Source organism: Schistocerca cancellata, chromosome 8 (genome assembly GCF_023864275.1).
Source record: "Schistocerca cancellata isolate TAMUIC-IGC-003103 chromosome 8, iqSchCanc2.1, whole genome shotgun sequence".
Taxonomy (NCBI): domain Eukaryota; kingdom Metazoa; phylum Arthropoda; class Insecta; order Orthoptera; family Acrididae; genus Schistocerca; species Schistocerca cancellata.
In genome coordinates this window covers 69,388,666-69,412,876 of record NC_064633.1, presented here as the reverse complement: position 1 = coordinate 69,412,876, position 24,211 = coordinate 69,388,666, and the positions used below count along the sequence as shown (strand labels likewise).

General features: G+C 36.2%; 1 protein-coding gene across 3 annotated transcripts in view; it reads left to right on the top strand.

Moving 5' to 3' along the window:
* LOC126094665 (GRAM domain-containing protein 2A-like) overlaps positions 1-19,996 on the top strand; it is a 347,755-nt gene extending 327,759 nt beyond the window's left edge. For all 3 annotated transcript variants that reach the window (XM_049909175.1, XM_049909176.1, XM_049909174.1), the window contains 5 exons: positions 2,688-2,894; positions 3,722-3,851; positions 8,420-8,648; positions 15,467-15,572; positions 17,320-19,996. In XM_049909175.1, the coding sequence (XP_049765132.1) occupies positions 2,688-2,894; positions 3,722-3,851; positions 8,420-8,648; positions 15,467-15,572; positions 17,320-17,469 (822 nt within the window). In that variant the 3' untranslated portion in view covers positions 17,470-19,996. The remainder of the gene's footprint in view (positions 1-2,687; positions 2,895-3,721; positions 3,852-8,419; positions 8,649-15,466; positions 15,573-17,319) is intronic.
* Positions 19,997-24,211: the final 4,215 nt, after the last annotated feature.

The following is a 24,211-nucleotide window of genomic DNA, read 5'->3' as shown; positions in this document are numbered from 1 at the left end:
GCACCACACTACAGTACTTGGTATGAGCTGGGCTTCTCATCTGTGTGGATGGTCAGCCCCTGTGAGCTGAGGTGAAACTCAGAATTCACAGGGGCTGCTCTGCTGTGCCATCCAAGGTTTAGATATTGGGAGATGGGTGTAATCATCTCAAAGGCTGCTTCCAGAAGGTTGTTGTAGGTAGATGTTCTATTGTGGTGAGTCTCGTTATTGTGATGTATGGCCTCCTCTTGGTTCTCTCTCGGCCATGTATGCTTGCAGTTTACAAGTGGATATTTTAGCTGTTAGCAGGTTCAACTTATGCCACAGCTCTTCATTTCTTATTATGTGATAGACTATTGTATTACTAAATGCATCATTATCACAAAGGGGAGTACTTTTCCGTAACATAGCGCTGTCACTACACGTGTCAATAAAGTTTAAGGCCTGCCCCCCCCCCCCCCCCGCCCCCCCAATGTTCTGCTACGGAAATTCAATCATGTTACTACACAACAAGGCTCATTCTTGTAGAATATTCTTACTAAAACACCTATTCAAATTAATAGCTACAGCCCATCATTCAAAAGTGCTGTTTCATCTGTAATATCAGTCCCATCTGGGATAAACATGCTGTCTTTCAGTCAATGTTGCGTCACCTAACATTTATCTCCACAAGTCATGACAACTTCCAAATTGAATTAAATGCAGTCAAACAAAATAGCATCAAACAATGGCTACCCTCCTGCATGGGGGGGGGGGGGGGGGGGGGTTTACTATCTTCTTTACCCTATTCTCAACCTGCCTCTCAAGACCACAGTAAATTGTGCAGAATTCCATGTTTAGGAAAAGTCTCTCTGAATGTAGGCAGAAAGCTTAAGTCCAGGGCCTTTAAAACCCAATTTTATGTGCACAACACTGTTGGACACATTTTGCCAATGGTCGAAACAGCAAATCAGCCTTGGGAAAGAGTGGAATATGCAAAATTACTTGTAATTGTGGCAGATTCTATGTAAGTCAATATGGCAGAGCAGTATGTGCCCACTTGAAGATGGAAACGTAGAAACTGACTCCACTTTTGCCGACCATCGGCTTAGAGGCAGCCACATTTACAAAGTGCAACATGAGATCTTACACCACATGAATAAAGAGAGGAAGATGAACTACCTTGAGACTACTGGAAATTAATAAACTGTCCATTTGCCCACTTTGCTTGGTACTGAATGACCTGATGGAGTTCCATTACTCTCCACTTCTAACATCATTTACTACTCATAATTCTATTCCGGACATTTTCTAGGTTACCCCCCTTACTCACATTCCAATTTTTTTCTTTTATTGTTACTTTAATTTCATTAGTGTATCTTATCTGTTTGTAATGTAAGACCTGTTAAAAGCAAGACTGTTTTGTTCAGCCACTCACTTGGAATATCTCGCCAAAGTTTATTATTTTCTTTTCAGATGATTGTTGGTATAGTTTTAAGCTAAATAATCATATATCACACTGTCCTTGAAATAATATCGGTCATTTTAGCCCTAAATCAAACATTTGCAGTTGTTATCTTTGGAAAGCAAGATACTCTGTAGATCCACTTGTTTAAAATATTTGATTCTAAAATTTCACAGCAACACACACTTATCTTTGTAGCTAATGATGGTACAATATATACCTAATGATGTCATAATAGCCAAATAATGGTTTGTAAAGTAGATACTGTAATAAATATTTTGTAGAACACTACACCAGTGTCCTGTGTATTTTCATTCATAATGAAATCTGGTTGTTGGAGACATAAACGTACTACGTTTCATTGTAGAGATTTCACAGAACATACATGTACTCAGGTCAGTTAGTTTCACAATAATATCACTACTATCAGGGAAGTATTAAGCACAGTCATTATTTAGCAAGAACTAAAGAATTACCAGATAGTAACACCTAACTGTGAAACATACTAATGAACTAGCCACTAGACATCATTGTCACATGGTCTCTGTTACATGTCAGTTAAAAATGCCAATTACAAAGAAACCTGATGAGTAATAAAAGAACAAATACACATCATCTTGTAAGAGTGATGTCAGGCAGGCAGTCATTGGCATATGGAATGGTGGAATGTGGCTAATAGAGTGAGGAGTCGCAAAACAAGTGGTGTCCCCAGATTAGCATGTGTTAATTGGGCAGATTCCAGTGTGTGCTGTAGCAATAGTGGAATTTAGTAAAAGAAGAGTATGTTGAAGACCCCCCCCCCCCCCCCACTCAACAGAAAAATTAACTCCGTTAGCAGAAGAATGGCACAAAAAAAAAAAGAAGAAGAAGAAGATAGTGGCAAAAGCAGGTGACAGACAATTAATTACATTCACAGTGTCGTTGCAATGGTCAGTAATAGCTTTTGAGACACTTTAGGGAACATAGTGTATATTTATGTCTGGATATTTCATTCAGCAATATGCCAACCAGATTCAACATCTTGTGATGTGAAAACAAAATGATTGGTTCACGATTGATACCATTCCTATTGATATAACTGTAATGCTAATTTTGGAGCATAGGCACTATTTTAAAAATGACAGAAATCTTTAACCTTTGCTTGTAGATTTCTGTTCTTCCAGCTTAAGAGACATAATCACTTCGTGCAACAAATAACTTTGCCAATCAGCAACATGCAGTCACATGAACATGTAAGCCACGATTTCTTTTCTTTTTATTTTAGTTGCTCATTCCCACAGTATCAGTAACGAAGATCAGTAAAGAGAAGACCGCATACATTATACCAAATGCTGTTGGCGTTTCCACTGCAGAAGGAAAGCACGTGTTTGGCTCTCTGCTATCACGGGATTCCACCCATCGACTAATGACGCAAGTTTGGAAGGCAGCTCAGCAGCCTGACCCCCAGGGAAACTTGATTCCTATTGAACAGGTAAATAGTAAGGACTAGTTTTCTTTACTTAGTCTATTTCAGGTTTTAAGTATTAAATTCATTTTTCTGCACCTCCATGAATATGCAGAATTTCATGATTTGGTCCAGATCATGAGTCAACGATGATATCAATATCGAGTAAGGCATTGTGTGTATGCAGACACAGATTATTCATCAAAAGTGATAGCTGTAGTGTTTTGAAGTAAAGGTGTCCTAAATCCATATTTGGTTTGAACCCACAGTGCTTTACTAAATGTGATTCTAATAGAAGTAGATTGCTCTTGCCAGCCTCCACCCTGAGAATTGATCTATTAAGCCAGTTACTGGGAGATTCAGTGACTTAAACTCCTATAGAAATTTTAAGACCCTTGGGGGTTCCAATTACAGGCTACTGAATTTGTACTTAACCATAAAATCACTAAGTCAAATATGAATTTACATTTTGTATTTTGTGCCATCTTTCATTTCATATGTTGTTGAAAGTAAAACATAAACTTCATAAGATGTGACTGCATCTTGTCACATAAATACATATTTTTCTGCGGGCGTAGTCAAGCATCTGGAGGGTGTTACATGTATTGTGGTGATATTGTAGAATGAGAAATCTACAAACAACTCCTCTTCTCTAATCATCAGTGTCATTAATATTTTATGACTCATGTGCAATATAGTCACAATAATATAACTGAATTTAATATTTGGTAGCCTGAATGTTATCTCAAACAGCTTATGTATTTTATTACCTATATTCCTTACACATTCCCTCAGAACACTTACTGCACCATATAAACAATATTTGTATTCATACATAAGATTTTTTTCCAAAGGTTATGAAAGATGAGGTGGATTCAGCAAGTGGAGATGTGAAAGATGATGATGATTCATCTGTTTCTGGCAGTGATAGATCTTGTGCTCCATCATCTCTTGAATGCGACACAAACATAAATCAGCCAGAAGGTAGGTGTTTAACCACAACTGCAATTTAGAAAGCTGTTAGCATGCTTTAAGGCTAACAAACATAAATTATTGTTTGTTGTGTTTAAAATATCATAAGTAAACAATTTAATCAAATGCCTATATGATGTAAATAGAGGCAGCTTCTAAGCCATTACTAATACTGATACTGATACCTCGGAGGAGGAGGAGGAGGAGGACATCAAAAAATAAATGACAGTTTGCACAACCACCCCCTTTTAACAGAGGTAGCCACCTGAAAACAATATGAAGATGATGATGTCCACTTATAATTATATTTGCAGTCATCTTGCAAGAAATATTGCAGTCTTTCCAAACAAATGAGCGTAAAAAAAATTAAAACAGTTCAGTTCACTAGACAGGTGCCACAAAGAAGAAGAAACAATGCTTTAACATTAACTATTCATCTGCATCTATACAATGGAAACCACTGCGAGGTGTGTGTCAGAGAGTAGGTCCCAATGTTACTAGTTATTGAGGATTTTTCCTGTTCCATTCATGTATGGAGTGCAGAAAGAAAGACTGTTCGAATGCCTTTGTGTGTGCAGTGATTAGAATAATCTTATTTTCATGATCCATTTATGAGTGATACATATGGGGTTGTAGTATACTCCTAGAATCATTATTTAAAGCTGGTTCTTGAAACTTTGTTAGTAGACTTTCTCAGGATAGTTTATGTCTATCTTCAAGAGTCTTCCAGTTCACTTTCTTCAGTATCTCCCTGGCACTCTTTCATGGCTCAAACAAACCTGTGACCATTCCTGCTGCCCTTCTCTGTATACATTCAATATCCTCTATTAAGACTGTCTGGTATGGGTCCCAGACATTTGAGCAATATTCTAGAACCGGTTGCACAAGTGATTTGTAGACCGACTGCATTTCCCCAGTATCCCACCAATAAACTAAAGTCTACAATCTGCTTTACCCACAACTGAACCTATGTGATTGTTCCACTTCATATCCCTACAAAATGTTACACCCAAGTATTGGTATGAATTGGCAGATTACAACAGTGACACTCTGATATTATAGTCGTAGGCTACTATGTTTTTTCATTTTGCGAAATGCACAGTTTTACATTTCTGAACATTTAGAGCAAGTTGCCACTCTGTGGCTCATGTTGAAATCTATCAAGATCTGACTGAATATTTATGCACCTTCTCTCAGATAGTACTTCATTATAGATAACTACATTAACTTTAAAAAGCCTGATTTTACTATTAATATTATCTGCAAGGTCGTTAATATACAACATGAACAGCAAGGGTCTCAACACACTTCCCTGCAGCACAACTGATGGTGTCACACTATCGAAGATAACATGCTATGTCCTCGCTACCAAAAAGTTCTCAATCCAGTCACAGATTTCAGTTGACACCCCATACTCTCATACTGTTGATAATAAGCATAGGTGCAGCACTGAGTCAAATACTTTTCACAAATCAAGAAATACTTCATCTACCTGGTTGTCTTGATCCGAAGCTTTCAATATGTCACGTGAGAAAAGTGCGAGTTGGGTTTCACATGATTGATGTTTATGAAATCCATGCTGGTTGGCATTGAGGAGGTCATTCTGTTCAAGATCATCATTATGTTTGCAGTCAGAATATGTTTCAAGATTCTCAAAGAACTCAATAACAGGGAAATTGGACGGTAGTTTTGTGGATCATTTCTTGTAGAGAGGTGTGACCTGTGCCTTTTTCCATGAACAGCACACAGTATTTGTTTGAGCAATCTATGATAGATTATAGTGAGAAGAGGGGCTAACTCATCTGCAAATTCAATATAGAATCTGACAGTGATTCCATCAGGCCCTGAAGCTTCGTTCAATTTTAATGATTTTAGCTGTTTCTCAACATCACTGACTGTAATACTTATTCCATTCATCTTTTCAGTGGTACGAAGCTTAAACTGGAGCAGTTCTCTTGGACTTTCCATTGTAAAGAAGTATTTGAAAACGGAGTTGAACATTTCAGCTTTTGGTTTGCTACCCTCAGTTTTAGTTCCTGTCCCATTTGATAGGGACTGAACACCAGTTTTGGTGCCACTAACAGCCTTTACATATGACCAGAATTTATTTGGGTTCTGTGAAACTTCACTTGACAATATTCTGCTGTGGTAGTCATTGAATTCATCATGCATTGCTCTCTTGACAGCCAAAAGCATTTCATTCAGCAGCCCTCTATCTATAGCCCTACATTTTGTTTTACACCTACTAAACAGTAATCTCTGTTTCTTCAGAAGTTACTTTACAGTGGCTGTATACTGTTGAGGTTCGCTCCCATTATGAACTGATCTGCTGGGTATATATATCTATCCAGTGCACTGTCAACTATTCTTTTAAACTTGAGCCAGAGTTCCTCTGCATGCTCCTGCCCTGTGCTGAAAGTTTGATGTTCCTCACAAAGTTTGATGTTCCTTGCTGAGGTATGATTCTATTGATTTTTTTATCTAGTTTACTGAACATATATATTTTTCTGCTTGTTTTGGTTGTCATTTATACGTTGGGAATCATTATTGTCACAACCATATCTGGTCACTGATAGTAGTGTTGCTGTGGACATCCTAAGTAGGGGGTCAGATCTATATTTTCCCATTACAACTCATTATGAGTGGGCTTCCTATCAATTCTAGGCAGTTTTCAGAGAAAGCATTAAGTAATGATACACAGAATGTCTTATCACATCCACCACTAATGAAACTGCAATTTTCCCAATTAATTGTTGGATGACTAAAGTCTCTGCTGATGATTACAGTATGATTGGGGAACTTACATACAAGTGAACTGAGGTTTTCTCGGAAGTTTTCAGCTACATCAAGAGATCAGTCTGGTGGCTGAAAAAGAATCTTACCATCATTTTATGACCACTCCCGACACCGAGTCTTGGCCAGACAGTTTCACATGCAGCTTCAGTTTCTATCTCATTTGATTTGTCTGTCTTGTCTACTGCGACAAAGGCACCACCTCCATTTCCCATTTGCCTGTCCTTTGGATATACACTTAAATTTTCCCCACGATCTCACTGCTATCAGTTTGACTTCAACCAGCTTTATGTACCTAGTATTATGTGAGCTTCAGTGCTTTTTAAGAGCGCTTCAAACTCTGGTCCTTTGTTGTGAATGCTTCAGCAATTAATTGTTAGTATTTTAATACTTCTGTTGGTGATGCACACAGTCTATTTGTTCAGTTGGAAGAAATTTCTGCTGTGTGTAGTGCAGTGTAGAGGGCAGTGTTACGTCTGCAGTATTAGAAAACAAACTTTGAGGAAAAATTATTCTTCTAGAAGAGAGTTTATTTCAAAAGGAGCTATGTTAAATGAATGGTTACTTGCAAATAACATAATATAGTTGTGATGAGGGCATTTTACATTATTCTTTCATAAAAATTGGATCATAGGGGCTCAGAGACCCAGCAGTTTATTCAGAGAAGAAATGGATTAAAACACATCATGATGTAATTGCTGCAGTAGTCAGTGTGTAGGGAATAATGTCGATCAAAAGTGCCTATCAGCATTTAATTTGTACTAAATATTCACTACCAAAAGGGAAATTCATGGTAAAATGTTATAAAAATGCAGAGAGACAGTGTTACTGACCAGTACATACTTCAGGGGACTGCCAATAAACACATTTAAAAGCGGAAAAAATTATTTCTATCTTTTCAAATTATTGGTTTCTTGCAGAGGAATAAAAGATATGTAGCTGGGGAAGGATAGAGATGAGGGGCAGCTCACTCTGACACTAGAATGATAGGGTCCCCACAGGTTACGAATGTTGGTTTTTTTCCCTCGTCTTGGCATCTTGGGGTCTGAGTAAGTAAATACAGTGTGTGAGAATACTATGGTCTTTTAATGGCAGTTGTTTCTGCAATTACACTATCATAGTCTCATGCAAACTGGCAGAGAAAATTATGAACTGGATATATAATTTTTGTAGAACTTAAAACATAAGTTGGGTATTCCTAATAATATGACTTAAGAGAAAGATAATGTTTATATATAGAACAACAAAATGAAACGTCTGTTATTGGTGTCAACTCTGAAGGCAAAACCAAGAAGCAGAGACGACAAACTGTGAATATGTTGTGCTGCCTTCTGGCAATAACACTAGTGTGGCTTTACTGCAAGAACTGACTTGAAGCAAGTACATTAGTCTTAGTACATTCCAAGGAAAGAGTACTGTTCGGAATGTAAATACGACGGGTGATCGATCTCTGCAGCAGCTGACACTGCATACTCTTTAAAGAGAAATGACACTAAAGGAACTACAACTTTTGCATCTACATCTGTTATTAACAACAGGTCTCAAAGAAAAAGACTTGAATATTCAAAGTAAAATTTTTATTTTTGAAAAATTCTTTCTTCCAAGACTTATTTGGAAAAGGTAAGCTTGACAAAAGGGTTGGGAACTTTATTTGTTGTTGTTATTCATGTAAGAGATTAAGTTATGTATGTGCCTTTAACATGTTTATACTATCATTCTTTTCATTTTTTATATATAAAGATGTAAAATCCTAGCAAAGTAAAGCAATTGGAATTGTTCTTTTGCAGCAGGCTGTACAAAACTACCAAATGGCAACCTTGTAATTGGTGGAAAGCACATAAAGCTGCCAGTTAAATCTAGCCCCAAGCATGCAATAGTGGGCTTGCCTCGTTCTAAATGGCTGCTCATTGTTTCGACTGGACTGCTTGTACTGCTGTTCTTATCTGCTGCTTTCTTACTGTATCGAATTTCGAAAATACAGAGCCAGTTCACAGAGCATCCACTTATAACAACAAGGTAGGTGGATTTCTCATAGGTATCTATCTCTCATCTTATTGCAGATTTTTTAAGACATTAAATTATTAGTTCATTACATGTGTATTGTAGAGTACTTTCAACGAAAGTACTAAAATTGTGTGCTTATTTTGAAGCATTCCTCTGTGTTTAGTTGATGCGTTGAGGAAGTATATGCTTATAACAGAACACATTCTGAGGCTGCAGCTCTGTTTGGCTTCCATGAACACTTTTCTATGAAGAAAGTAGCATATAATTTCCCAAACTTTGTTCTGGTGGAGCTAGAAAAAGAAAAAAAAAACTATCTTGTTGGTATTTTCTTGCCAAGGCCTCCAGTTGTGTTGACCAGCAGATTCTACTAGACAGATTAAACCGTTAAGATGTTAAAGGTGTTTCCCTTGTATGAGTAGAGTCTTATTCGTAAGAGTAGAAAACAGAGGGTTGCATTAGTGAATGATACAACAGTAATTATGCTAATTTAAGACTGGAGAAACATTAAATTTCTTTCCTGCAAGGCTCAGTGCTCGATTCATTCCTGTTCTTAATCTGGGTAAATGATTTGCTCTCGACATTACAGCATTCTTCAAAAACTGTATTATTTGCTTATGGCACAAGTATATTGATAAAGGGCCCAGACATATCTGTATCATACACAGCCATAAGAATAATGCAACAAGTTTACATCTGATTTACAGTCAGTAGCATCTCTTTTAATCTTCAAGGACTCAAATTATCCAGCCCCAACTAAAAATGGCTTGGAGGTAGCAGAAGTAAAGAACAGTGTCTGTGTGTGGAGTTCTAGGGATCCTGTTGGATAATAAACTGAGGTGGTATCATTATGTGGATAATATCAGTTCCAGTTGGTAATCAATCTCATTTTGTTGCATCCAGATTAGGTTGCTGGCTATAATGAATGCTGTTCTGTTGTAATGTAGCTAAGATGAAAAAGGAATTAATTCTGCAGAAACATCCACTACACTTTGCACCTACATACATATCCATATGACTATTCGACAGTTAACTGTGTGGTAGAGGGTTCATAGAATCACATTGAATATTTCTCTACCATTCCACTCTTGAATAGCATGAGGGGAAAAATGAGTGTCTAAATCTTCCCATGCAAGCTCTGATTGCTCTACTTCATTATGATTGTCGTTTCTTTCTAGCTGAGAATCAAGTAAATTTTTGGCATTTGGAGGAGAAAGTTGGTGATTGAAATTTCATGAAAAGATCTCACCACAACGAAAAGCCTTTGTTTTAATTATTGCCACTCTGACTTGCTTATAATATCCTTGACAGTATTTAGCAGTAAAAAAGAACAGGCCAAAATTATTTGAACTTCTTAAATATTGTCCGTTCATCCTATATGGTAACGACCCTACATTGCATAGCAGTACTCCAGAAGAGGGACCATTGTAGCGTAGGCAGTCCCATTAGTAGATTGTTGCATTTTCTAAGTGTTCTGCCAGTAAAATGAATTTTTTAGTTCACCTTCTTAACAACATTATCAATGTTGTTGTTCAGGTGTTAAATTTTTTGCTGTTGTATCCCCAAGTATGTAGTAGTTGAATCAACAACCTTCAAATTTGTGTGGTTCATCATGTGACCGATGAAAATTTTTTAATACTCGGGTGGCGGACCTCACTTTTTTTATCATTTAGCGTCAGTTGCCACTTTTCACACCATGTAGATATCTTGAGTAAATCATCATGCAATTTGTTTTTAACTTCTGAAGACAGTCTAAAAGGGTTGCTCAGATTGTCTCCTATGTCATTTATATACATCAAGAATAACAGAGGGCCAATAATACTTCCTTGGGAACTCTAGGTATCACTTGCATTTCACTAGACGATATTCCATCAATTACTACAGTTTGTGACCTTTGTGACAGGAAACCAGGAATGAAATCACACAGCTGAGATGATACTCCATAGGCAAACAATTTGGGTAGAAGCCACTTGTGAGGAACTGGGAACTGTGTCAAAAGCATTCTCAAAAATCTAGAAGTGTGTACGTAATTCAATTTCCCCTTTTGACTGCATTCATTGCCTCCTGTTAATAAAGAATCTGTTGTTTCGCAAGAATAACATTTTCTGAATCCATTCTTGTTGTGTGTTGATAGTGTTACCTTGGTAATGTTCCATAGTGTTGGAAAACATTATGCATTCCAGAATTCCACAAAAAATATCAGTAAAATGGGTTTATGATTCAACAGATTACTTCTGTTTCCTGTCTTGTGTACTGGTGTGATCTTGTGCAGTTTTTCAGCCCTTAGGTTTGGATCTTTGGCCATGTAAGTGGTTGTATATGATTGCTAAAAATAGAGCTTTTTCATGAGAATACTTTGAAAGAAACCTAATTGGCATACCATTTGGTTGGAATACCTGCCTTTATTAAGTAATGTAAGTTGCTTTGCAACACCGAGAGTATCTTCTTCAAAATTACTGAGGTAGGCTGCTATTCTTGATTCGAATTCTTTGGTGAAGGAATTTTGAAAATCGTATTTAGTAATTCAGATTCAGTGGCATACATTCGTAACATTACGACTTCTACAGTGCAGTGAAGGGGTTGATTTTGTCATACTGTTGGTATACTTTACACACAACCAGGATCTTGTGACGTTCGCCTGCTTTATTTTTTCATTTGGTGTCCTTGGTGTCAACATAGAGTGTTGCTACACTGGCTGAAAAATGGGGTTTGGGAGTTCAACACTGACTACTTTAAATGATGTAGCTGACAGGTGCACATTTGTGTTCCACAGTTCTTTACTTTCACTGTTCACCCCCCCCCCCCCAATATAAATATTTAATATGGCCAGTTAACTACTGTTTAACATTCAATAAGCCTCATTAATAGGTTGCAGGCAAACATCCACATACCGCTATAATAGTTTACTGTTGGACATCGAACAGTAAGAGCCTAAGCACAAAGTTCACAGTTCAGGAACACACACAGTCACTGTTTTAACACACAGCCTAATTGGGTTAAACTTATTTCATAGTTCAGTTGAAGCATTGTTGTTGATCTAACCAACACAAGTTTCTTGTCTGAAACTCAGCCGTGGATTGATTGTCTCGGGACCAAAAATCGGTCCCATATATATGCTCACAATAATAGGCACTGAAACTATACATTATTTGATGTTTAATTTACAGAAATTACAATTAAAACTTAACTCACTAAATTACCTGATACATCAAAAACTTCCTTCTTTTTAACAGTTTCTTCTACTACAATAGTTAGGCTTAATTATTTGTTAAAACGATGAAATTGACGGATATCATTACGCAAACAATACTTTTGAGAAAACTGAAAATTAACTTTGGAATTGAGGGCTGGCTCTGCTAACATGTTTTCGAATAGAGCCAAATAGATCCTTTAAGAAAACTATTAGTTGTTCCTCCAAATGTGTAAAATTAATACAGAATTTATGTATGTTTATGATTCAACAACAGAATTTACGTTACGAAACAATTACTGATTTCACCCTATAACAAAAGTATTAACTAGGAATAGTCAAAATAAATTAGAAAATCAATTGCATACATTAAACTAAGCACAAAATTAGATCTGGTGTTACATTCTTTAAAACTAAAGGCCAACCTTTTTCTTCTATGAAAATGCAGATTACACTCACATTATGTTAATGACAATTAGTCTAAAATGAAATTTAAGGAGGCAGATGGCAAAACAAGATGGGAACTAAAAATATCCCAACTTTGCTTTGTCACAATCTCTCTTGATTTTCTGCCAGTTTTCAAGACAGAGTTTCGTTGTGAAAACTATTAAAATCATCTCACATTGAAATCAACATTACATTTTGAGCATCTGTAAACCATGACCCATCTTGGACTTTTCATCATCTTTTAGATGCGTTTTTTTTTTCATTGCTTCTTAAACAGTGTCTTGTCTTGTTTGTGTACAGTGGGGAATATGTCCTGTCTCTTACCAATTCTCTTGGTAAAAGCACATTTCCTATTAACACTAATTCTCTGAAATTAAGCCATATTTGATGATGCTTAGTATGGGAAGAATAGAGACTGTTTGATGGGAAAGCGTCGAGCGAATTTTTCTCTCTTTTTTTAAGTGGCTATATTTTGCATATATTTTTGGTGGGTTTGGATGTTGTAGTATTCAATCTTGCTATAATGACATTGTGAACAATAATTCCTGTACAGTATCCGACGTGATGCTTTCTATTCGTTCTGGATTGCTCATCACATAGAGGTCTGGTATGTTGTCAAACCATTTACACTTTTTTGGGGGCTCCTAAACTAATTGCTTTAAGTAACTTTCAGAGAGAGCACTTACTACAATTTTGGATGAACTACAATTTTGGATGACATTTTATGAGTACCATTGGCTTTAAACTTGTATTTTCGCCAACATACTGAGGGAGCTTCAGGTACCAGCTACTATAATCATATGAACTGGATACCTATTTGAAATGATTCAAATTTTCTTTGAATCTTTCAGAAATTTTACTATCTTAGTTGGGTGGGTCAGTAAAAGGAACCAATTATTAATTTATTCCAGTTTTTGGGTGTAATTTCTAGCCATAGTAGTTCACAGTAACTACGTACTTCAGTTTCACTACAGGGTCAACTACTACTGATCCTGCCACCACCAACAGAATTTAATTTGTCATTTCTGAGTGCTGGTAGGTTCTTGGTAAAACGTTGGCTGAAATTATTTCCTGCTTTAGCCAGCGTAAAGTACTTCAAATGATTTCTGCTTTTGTGCTCTTTATGAATGTATGGGACTTTGGTTCTTTGTCAACACAGCTACAATAATTTACAACAATAATACTGATGTTTCCTAGGTCTATCCTCATCCTATGTTTGAGCTGCTCCCTTTCAGATTGCACCCTTGTTTGTAATTTTCTGAGACCCACTAATTTTTCTAGGGTTGTAAATTCTACACGATTCTGCCGTTTATGTTAACATTAAAACCATATATAGAGAAGGTGGTAACATTGATTAAGTTGCATAAATCCTTTGTTTGAAGTATTTGATAAAAACACCAGCAGCATAGTAGTAGAAGAAGAAGAAGAGGAAAAGCATTTTTATTTAATTAATTAAACTTACGGAGTAAAGGTAACACCTTCCATCAGAGGGCACATGTGATGGAGGGGAGAACTGACTAAAAAATTTGGTTATTTGATGGGAAGTTTTCAGATCTTTAACACTTTCAAAATAGTGCCCAGCAAATGCAGTAAACTTGTCCTATCATTTTTTCCATTGGTGGAAACAGTTTTTAAACTCATTTGAAGTTATGCTGTTTAGTGCCTCCAGTAATTTATTTATTTTCTGTTACATATTTTAAATTTCTTTTTCCCATTCTACTTCTTAAAAATGGTTCTGTTTCAGGTTTCTTTTCATTCTTTGGAATAAAAAATCGTAAGAGGCCATATTCATTGAGAAGGGTGGGTGAGAAACTGTTGTCATTTGGTTTTTGGCCAAAAATGGCGTGAGACACAGTGCTGTGTGCACAGGGGCATTGTCATGGTGAAAAAGCCAAATTCACATTTGCCACAAAGTGGGTCATTTTTTTCTCTCTGGTTCACTTAGTCATTTTAGCATGGAAGGTCCTAATGTTGGTGAACTGTGGTACCCTGGTTAGCAAATTTGTGGTGGACGATCCCCTTGGTAACAAAAAACAAACCAGCATTGTCTTCATGTGGATTCTCAGCTGCCTTGCTTTCTTTGGTCTTGGTGATGGAGTCTTTCACTGTTCGTTTTCTGGATCATATCCATAACACCACAATTTCTTCCCTTTTGCCTCACAATCTGGATGAATTTTTGACTTTTCTTTAAATTCCTGGCACATGCACAAATGATTGGCTCCTTGGTCATCAGAAAACACACATAGAATGAATTTTGCTTCAGAATGTTTTATCTTCAGATCTTCAATCGAACTTCATTGTCATGGACTCCAGGATATTTCAGTAATTTCCAGCAATTCAGCGATTGTTCTATAATCATCAGACATGATCACAATATGTATTTTTTCGGTGTTCTCCTCCATTCCGGACCATCCCAGTAGTGATTCATCTTCAATTAACAGTTGACCACTTGTGAAATGAAAGACCCGCTTGTAAAACCATACCTGGCTCTAAGCTTCCTACCCATAAGCCATCTGAAACATTGCAACAGTTTCTGCTGATAATTTTCCTAACAGGAAACAGAATTTGATGTTAGAATTTTGGTATTTAATGCATGCCATTCAAAGTTCGCAAAACATGTTAAACAACTCTTACATAAACATTCATACTGACCACAGTAATGTTTCCACACCAATGTCGCTAGGGCATCTGATATAAGATGGTGTCTAGTAAAGGCACCTAGCAGGAATTTCAGAACTAGTGTTCTACCAACTATCAGAGAAAAGTTTGGATTAATGTTGGGTCCTCCCTCATAAACAAGACTGATATCTTTGCTAGCTGTAAGACAGATCCCTTTCTGGGCTACAGTACACCCTTTACTCCTTAAATTATAAACGTATTTAGAGTAAGTGTAAGGTAATTACTCTGACGGTGCAAGTAGGTTAGCACTAGTCACAATTTCTTGTTAGCATACTTTAGAGAATTAGTTAGCAGTGCCTCTTGCTTCTGTCTGTTAATACATAACAGGCCTTGTTCGGTAACCCTCAAGGTACTCCTTTATCATGCATTTGCAGAGCACAATTTGTGAATGAATGATGAAATTAAAAGATTTTTTTGGCACTGGCTCATTGCAATGAAACTGCAGAACTGTAAAACTTTTATTCGCTAGTTATGTGATGTTCTCTACCAAAAAGGACTGAATATTTGCTTGTTTCAGTGATGAAGTATACCAAGAAATTTTGAAGTGGCAAAGTCAGCTTCATTCTAAATCAGTTAATGAAGTTCAAGAATTTCTGAGCACTAACTTGGACCAGTTGGCAAAGGTAAAGAATAAGTACTGTAAATTTTGCTAGCATTTGTTACCAAAAAGTAAATTAAATTAATCCTTCGTTTTGCAGGCTCTAAATATAGCGAGGAAAATCTTTTGTCAGAAAATCAAACAATGGAAAATCCAGGATTGAATGTAACAGTACCAGAGAAGGAAAGTTGCTACTCACCATATAGTGGAGATGCTGAGTCACAATAGGCACAACAAAAAGATTCACACAGTTAATTAAAGCTTTCGGCCATTAAGGCTTGTGTCAGCAATACACACACACACACACACACACACACACACACACACACACACACACACACACACACACACACGCGCGCCCACAAACGCAACTTGCACACATGTCTCTACAGTCTCAGAGAGCTGTGGTTTCAGCTCTTTGTTGTGCCTATCGCATCTCCGCTATATGGTGAGTAGCAACTTTCCTTCTCTGGTATTGTTACATTCCATCCAGGATTTTCCATTGTTTGTTTTTTGCCTGATGGCTTTTCTTTGATCCTAACCCTGTGCTATTTTCCTTTGTAACTACATTCTTTTGCGTCCGCTATACTCAGTGGAGTGTGGTTTCAGCTCTCTGAGACTGCAGGGGTGTGTGTGTGTGTGTGTGTGTGTGTGTGTGTGTGTGTGTGTGTGTGTGTGTGTGTGTGTGTGTGTTTACTGCTGACAAAGGCCTTAATGGCCGAAAGCTTTAATTGTGTGAATCTTTTTGTTGTGCCAATCGCGACTCAGCCTCTCCGCTATATGGTGAGTAGCAACTTTCCTTCTCTGATTTTGTTATAAAATGTATTTATAAATTTACTTTTGTTTAAAAAAGGAAATATACCTTACAAGCAATTAAGTCCTCTCAGTTGAAATTCATTTTCAATCTGCATTTATACACAGTAAACCGCTGTGAAGTGCATGTGGCAGACGGCACTTCCTGTCGTATCATGTCATCCCGCTCTTTTATTAAAGGCAAAAAGTTACTTAAATGCCTCTGTTTATGCTGTAATTGGGCTAATTTTCATGGATCCCCACAGAAACAACCCACAGGAGTTGTTTATTCATAGATTACTCTATTAGCACTGGTACTTCAAAGTTTGTAAGTTCGTTTTTAGAGGACGGTTGGCATCAGTTCAGGCTTTTGAGCATTTCTTTAACACTTTTCAATGGGTCAAACAAACCTGTTACCAGTTGTTGCTCTTATCTATATAAGATGAATATCCTCTGTTAGTCCTATTTGTTATGGCTCACATTGTTGAGCAGTAGTCTAAGATGGACCAGAGGAGTTTTTTGCGAGCAGTCTCATTGGTAGGCGAAGTGCATTTTACTGTATGCTCCAAATACATCAGTCTGCAACCCACTTTACATATGCCTTAGTGAACCCATGTGGTCATTCAATTTTATATGGGTTAATAGATTCCAGTTGTGACTCATTAATATTGTACTTCTAGGATACTGTATGTCTCTGTTTTGTGAACTGAATAATTTTGCATGTCTGAACATTCAAAGGACATTGCTATGACTATTTATGGAACATAACATGACCAGCAAGTTCCCAATAAACTTCCCTGGGGATACCCTAAGTTAGTTTTAGATCTTTCACTGACTTATCATCCGTAAAAATATGCTGCTTCTTCACTACCAAGAAATCCTCATTCCAGTCACTAATGTCATTTGATTTTGTTTAGATGCTGTTATCATATCCTTGGAGGCAGAGTTTATGTGAAATATGTATTTTGGTTCACTTACAGGTGCGCCAGTCACTGGAAGCTCTATCTTTACTAATAGTATCAGAGGGAGAACAATTACAGCAGTCGCAACAGCAGTCTCAAGAGCCAATGCATTCAGAGCCTGCTGGCAAGCAGCAGACTCCCACTCTTCCCCACGACAAGCATAGTTAGCAGAGGCTGTACCCCAACCATTCTGAGGCCACAGCATTGTCTGGGGTCTGATGATGGTGGTCGACATGATCTGCATGTTACTGTCTACTTGCCATGCTGTCTTGGTGTGTGTTTGTTCCTGATCTCAAGTTTGGGACACAACAAAATTAGTGCAAGTGCAAGTATATTAAATGTATAAGACTAGCCATTGTGTTTCATCCCACATTGCACTTATAGGATTGTGATATTCTGCCAATACATGAAGTCCTATTTGTGTTATTTACTGGTATCTGACGTTTTCTCATTAAGCTGTTCAGAAAATAGCTGGAAACACCTCAAGAGAACATGATAACAAACATTGTCTGTGATACAGGGATAAGTGAAAGATGTCGGAAAGTAGTTACGTTATTCGCTTACATGCGACTTCAACTACATATATCCTGGAACTTCTGTAACACAAAATAAAGTTCCTCTACAGTTACTTGTTTCAACTATTCAATATTGTGAAATTAAGCTGTGTTTGTACTAGAAAGTTATGGATCTGTATGCCGGAAAAACAACTATAGATCTAATTTTGTGATGACCACAAAATATTTATTTTAATTTTCTAAATTGTAGGCCTGAGATGCAGAGTATATGTGCAAGAAGTGATGGGTACCACTTGTTAAAGCGTTATTAGTACTTTTAACACACTAGTGCTACAGATATTTTCAGTCATGGATTTCACTTAATTAGAACTGAGAATAGAAAAGGAAAAATTATAAACAGATTATGTAATTTTTTATCTGTTTGAATATTGTGTGTATGCAGTTATACAAGAAAAAATTAATCACGATTGCCTTGTCTGAATTTGCACTTTCAAATTAAAGCAAACGTATAAATTTAAGGCTACTAAGTTGGCCTTCCAAATTTTATCTCACTGTCTATTGCATTCTTAGATGAAATATGTTTGATCATAACTGCAAGATGGCACAAATGTATCAAAGGTGAAATAGTGACTTCACTACCTTAAGTTTTACACATTAGCTTTATTTTCTGAAAATAGTATTTTAAAAATCTACAAAATAATCTGTGCGCTGTGTGCAACAAAAAGTAACATAAGTCAACATCAGTTGCAGCCTCATAAAATTGAGATTTTTAAATGCAGTTCTCTTTGTGAGAATACTTGCCTGTAGCGATTTTAAATCGGCTGCTGCAATTTGTATTTCTGCCACAGTATAATGCTATAGAAAGCAAGTTTGGAGAAGTGAGAAATTAGCCTGAAATTTAAGCATGTTAAAAGTTCTAGAAACAGGTCAGTTGTTGAATGACTGCATGTTATAAGTCGTATTAAATCTTGAAAGTTTCTTTTGTTTGCTGAGATGTAGTTCATCATATGCAGCAGTTCATGAGGTACTACTTGTCGTATACAATTTTGTCTAGTAGTTTCCAATTATCCACATACAGGATATTTGTATCTTTGAGTTTCTAGATGAAAAACTAAAACTGTCCATTCATGGAGATACAGCTTAAGCCAGCATTCCATTCAGAATAGTATTATTTGCCTCAGAGGAAAAAGCAGTTAATTTGTTCATATTAAATAAGTGCAGCTGGATACAAAATTTTGACTGAAATCACACTAGTGTGAAAACAACATAAACATCAGGCTCTTGAATTTGCCAATAATTGTATCCACACTAACTGTAACCTGTACCTAAAGATAACTTGAAAAATCTTATACAAGTACCAACACCTATTTATTCCGTGGAACATGAAATTTTGCACATTTGAGAAACTGCTACAAGCAATAGGAAATGTTCCTGTAACATGTGGAAAAACTAAAATGATAAGTCGTACTTACTGACTTCAGTACTATCAATCGAACATATTGTTATTCAAACTGTTGTTTGTAGTTCTCGTTGGAGGACACATTTGCCAAACAGAATATGAAAATGTGACTGTAAAAAGGTCTCATCAGTAAGATGAACTGAGTGAAATAATTTAATTTTATTGTTTGTATCATTGACTGTAGACACAGTGGGTGTTTTATGTGTCTGTCTTATTTATTTATTTACTGTAAATAAATGTTAAACACTTGTAAATAAGAAAAAGTGGCACTGGTGCAAATATTTTTTGTTATGATTTTATGAATTTGAAATGTGTTGGGAAGGTTGATTGTGTATTGTGGCATAAATTTGTGCAAGATATGTCCCTTTATGTCATGACTATATATTCCTCACATTTTCAAACAAATTTTATCTGTCATCAGCTATATATATTTTCTGTGGTAAACTGGGGAAAGATTGTACTGTTTAATGTTTTGGACAGGAATTGAACTGTATGCCTTATGCTGTATTGCTATATATAAGAAAATCTTTCCCCAGGTCCAGCAAAATTTAAAATATCCATAAAGAAATTAAATCAGGTTAGTACTTTGTATTCTGGATACTCAGTCAAATGTTAATGTTTTTTCTTCAGTGAATGTAAATTTCTAACAGGAAGTCATAATTACTTCTGTTATTGCTACCTTCATAATGATTCATAAGTAAGGAACTGCTCTATCCCATACATTTCTTATGACAGTAGAGTGTGTGTGTGTGTGTGTGTGTGTGTGTGTGTGTGTGTGTGTGTGTGTGTGTGTGTGTGTGTATGTGTGTGAGAGAGAGAGAGAGAGAGAGAGAGAGAGAGAGAGAGAGAGCAGTTTATATTGTAAATTCGTAATCAAGGGTAATTAACTTTATATACCAATGAATGCATGGTGCTGGAATTATAATAGACAAAATTCTTACAAGTGTCTGTGATAATCACAATTCATCCTGAGAGTCATCTCGGGTATTGTGGAATTGTATAGTTATATTTGGATGGTATATAGAGAAAGGTGTGACTTCAGGTTTCTTTCTGTGTAAAACGGTGCTTAGTTATTTAATATGGTTGTTTCAATTTTCACCTTCAAGTATAGGGAAATATAGATTCAGTACGATTAAAGTAGAATCAATGCAAAAAAAAAAATTATATTTACTGAGTGAATTTTCCTGCAGTTCCCTTTCATAAGCTGATAAAGTGTGATAGTTATATTTTACAGTTAAATATTGGAAAATTAGTTGCTGTGTGGTGGTTATTACACCATTAAGAGAAAGAGACTTTAAATGTATGTAAAGACCTGTAGGATGAAGACTTGTGCACCAAAAAGGCAAATAAAAAAGAAACAAACCAAATGTCACTAATGAAAGTGAATTTCTTAATATAATCTTCACATTTCAAGCACTGCAAGAAAGCTATAATTAGTGACTGTGCCCTGTGACGCTCAGTTTTTGCACGCAGTATATAAGGATATTTTAAATTTCATGGAATATTATATACTGAAATGAGGCATTCTGGATGTAATTTAAACAGTGCAATATGCACAGCAGACCTGTAAAGCACTCTAATTATTTATATTAATGTAATGCTAACTATCCGTTACTACTTTTCCTGTCATATACATAAGATTTTATATGGAAGGGCATTAGACAAATCTCTGCTAAACAATATATTTCCCGTGGAAGTGATTGCTACTTAAGAGCATTTTTGTACAGTATTAGATTGCTATTTTACACTGTAGCAAACCAAATGACAAGTATAATTTAATAAAGTACATATACGTCTTACAAAAATAAGGAAATTGTTTAAATTTTTTGCACAGCCTAACACTATTTCTACTGTTGAATATGATCTCAAACCTGATATCCACATGCTCCGACTTTAGTATTAAAGATATATATAAAAGAAATACAGATCTTGGGAAATGTTTCCTGTGTATGCTCTCTTATTTACTCTGTAATTGTGTGATACAAGAGAAACTGAACTTTTAAATGAACAAACTGTCATTATGGTTAAGGTGCCACTCATACTGGGAAAAAGGAGTGTTTTTGTAAACAGTTCCATTTTGTGTAAGTCCTTTCAACTAAAAGTGGAGCTGAAGATTTCAATAATTTTTCAATTGTTTCAGTATTTTATGTTTTTTAGCATTAAGGTCATTTCAGAGTTTTAAATCTCATTAGAGGATCAATACGTAACATATTTGCAAACTGCTGATTCATAAAATTTCTCTTCAGGAAGAGAGTCCCCAACCAATTCTCCAACATTTTTCTTTTTCATTGAAATTGATAGTTTTTTTTTTTTTTTTTTTTTTTTTTTTTTGAAAGCATTACAATTATTAGTATTTCCTCTCTGGGTCCCGGAAAGACAACTACGTTTCCACTTGATGTATACAAGACAGCCAAGGTTATGGTGTTCTTTTTAAGGAATGTGCATGTACTGTTTTGGTAATGAGGAAATAGCAGTACTTTGCAGCCCATCTCTCCTGTAAATAGCAAATTAAATCAGTCCATGTGCTATTTCTGTTGAATTGTATTCTTGAAATGTACACCACAGGAATATCCCTATTCTTGTGTGATACAGTGCTGGAAAATCCTTATCTTATCTTACCTTATCTTTAGTATTTACTTCATAATTTGATCCATAGTTACTACACCTTTGAGGGGAAAACAAATCTAAGACATGGTGTAGTGTATCAGTTTGGAATGAAATGCTTGATTCAATGGACATTTCATATTATTTTGCTTTTAATTTTATTTTATTTGAGCAGTACATCAGATGCAGCAATAAGAGACTTTCTCCCGTTGATCAGTACAACAAATACTTTCCTTCAATAATTAAGTAGAAATCTTTCCTATATATCATACCATACACAAAAATGGATTTATTTTGTGCGTGCATTCGTGTGTGCATTCTACACGTCATCTTCTCTTCAGGAATTAGGCAGGAATTGCCTGTTACAGTACCCATCTCTGTCAGGGTCTTCATCTGTCTCTTTTCTCGTGGCACTTATAATTTCTTGTATTTAAGGGAAGTCTCTCATTCTTCGTCGTTTCTAGATGTTTGTTCCATCTCTTCTGTAGTCTCGAATTTTATCATTGAGGCTAAAAGTTTGCAGTTCTTCTCTAATATCTTGATTTCTTGAGCCAGTCTTCTCATGTGCAAACTTTAACACCTCTGAGGAATTTCAATCCTTGTGGCTGAATCAGACTTTCTTGCTTCTTGGTAATCACGCAGGTATAACTTCCAGAGAGCAGTGTGGGAACTGCAACAGTTGTATAAAATTTAATTTGAGTGTCTTTCCTGGTTTTGTTTTTAGGTTTCTTTTAATTGTTCCACATACTCGGCTGACTTTACTGAGCTTAATTTCAATATCTCTGCTGTAGCCATTTGTCATTTCACATCCGAGGTAGTTGAAATGGTTTACTTGGTCGAAGATATTCTGATCTATCACAATTTTGGTTCTGATTGGTTCTTTCTCCATAAAGGCCATTACCATAGTATTTTCTTTTGAAATTTCCATGTTAAATTTTGCACTTATTTATTTTAGCAAGTAGATTCCTTTCTGAAGGTCATCTTCCTTATCTGCTAGGATCACTGCATCATCAGTATATAGTAAATTATTTCAAAGAATGTTCCTGTCTAGGTAGATGCCTAAATTCTGTTTTCCTTATATTTATTATTTCGTTAATGTAGATGCTGAAAAAAAGTTAGAGACACGCAGCAGCCATGTCATACCCCTTTGTTAGCTGGTATCTCATTAGTTGTTTTACCATGGAGATCTAGAGTGATATTCATGTCTTGATATAAACTTTTTATCGCATTTACTAGATTCTTTGGATATCCGCAATTCGTCATTATTTCCAAAAGTTTCTGTCTATTGACATTGTCAAAAGCTTTTTTAAAGACAATAAAAGCAATGTGTTTTTCTTTATTATACTCTCTCTGTGTTTCTATTATTTGCTGTAGAATAAAAACTGCATCTCTTATGGAGCATCCTTTCCTAAAACCCATTTCTTCCTTATGCAGTACTGCTTCTGCTATGTTTTTAAGTCTTGTATTTAAAATCTTGGCATACACCTTGTATGCTGCATCCAGTAAACTTATTCCTCTGTAATTACTGCATAGGGTTTTATCTCCCTTTTTAAAAATTGATAACACTCTAGCTGTCTTTGGGAATACTCTTCTTCTTCCAATATCCATTTAAGAGATGTAGCAGTTATTGGTGTAGCACCATTCCGTCATATTTTAATAATTCAGCATTAATGCTGTCTTTTCCTGTTGCTTTTCTGTACTTAAGTGGTGTTAGTGGAGATGTTAATTTCTCAGACTGTATTTCAACCAATCCTTTGTCATCTAGTTGTTCAATTTCAGTTTTTTGTGCTGTAAGATCATACCACAATTCGCTCTAATGGTTTATTCACTATTCTTCTTCGATACTATTTATTTGTATCTTCTACAAGTCTCCCTCTAAATCACTAGATCGATTTCAACTAAATTTGGTACACCTATTACTTATTATTTAGGAACAAGTACTGTTGGGGTAAAAACACTAGGTTCCATAGGGGTGGGTGGCACAGAAGGGCTGGTAACCTCTGACATCTAAGCTGACATGCATGACAAATGTGTTGTGATTGGTAATATTGGAATGCATTCTAGGATTTATCACGCGGATGGGCACGACTGAACAGGGAGATTGAGGTGGAGGAAGATGACGTGCTACAGACGTGAAATTTTAACTGACAGGAAGAGGATGCTGTGATATGCAAATGATTAGCTTTTCAGAGCATTCACACAAGGTTGGCACCGGTGGCGACACCTGCAATGTGCTGACATGAGGAAAGTTTCCAACCGATTTCTCATACACAAACAGCAGTTGACTGGCGTTGCCTGGTGAAATGTTGTGTTGTTGTGATGCTTCGTGTAA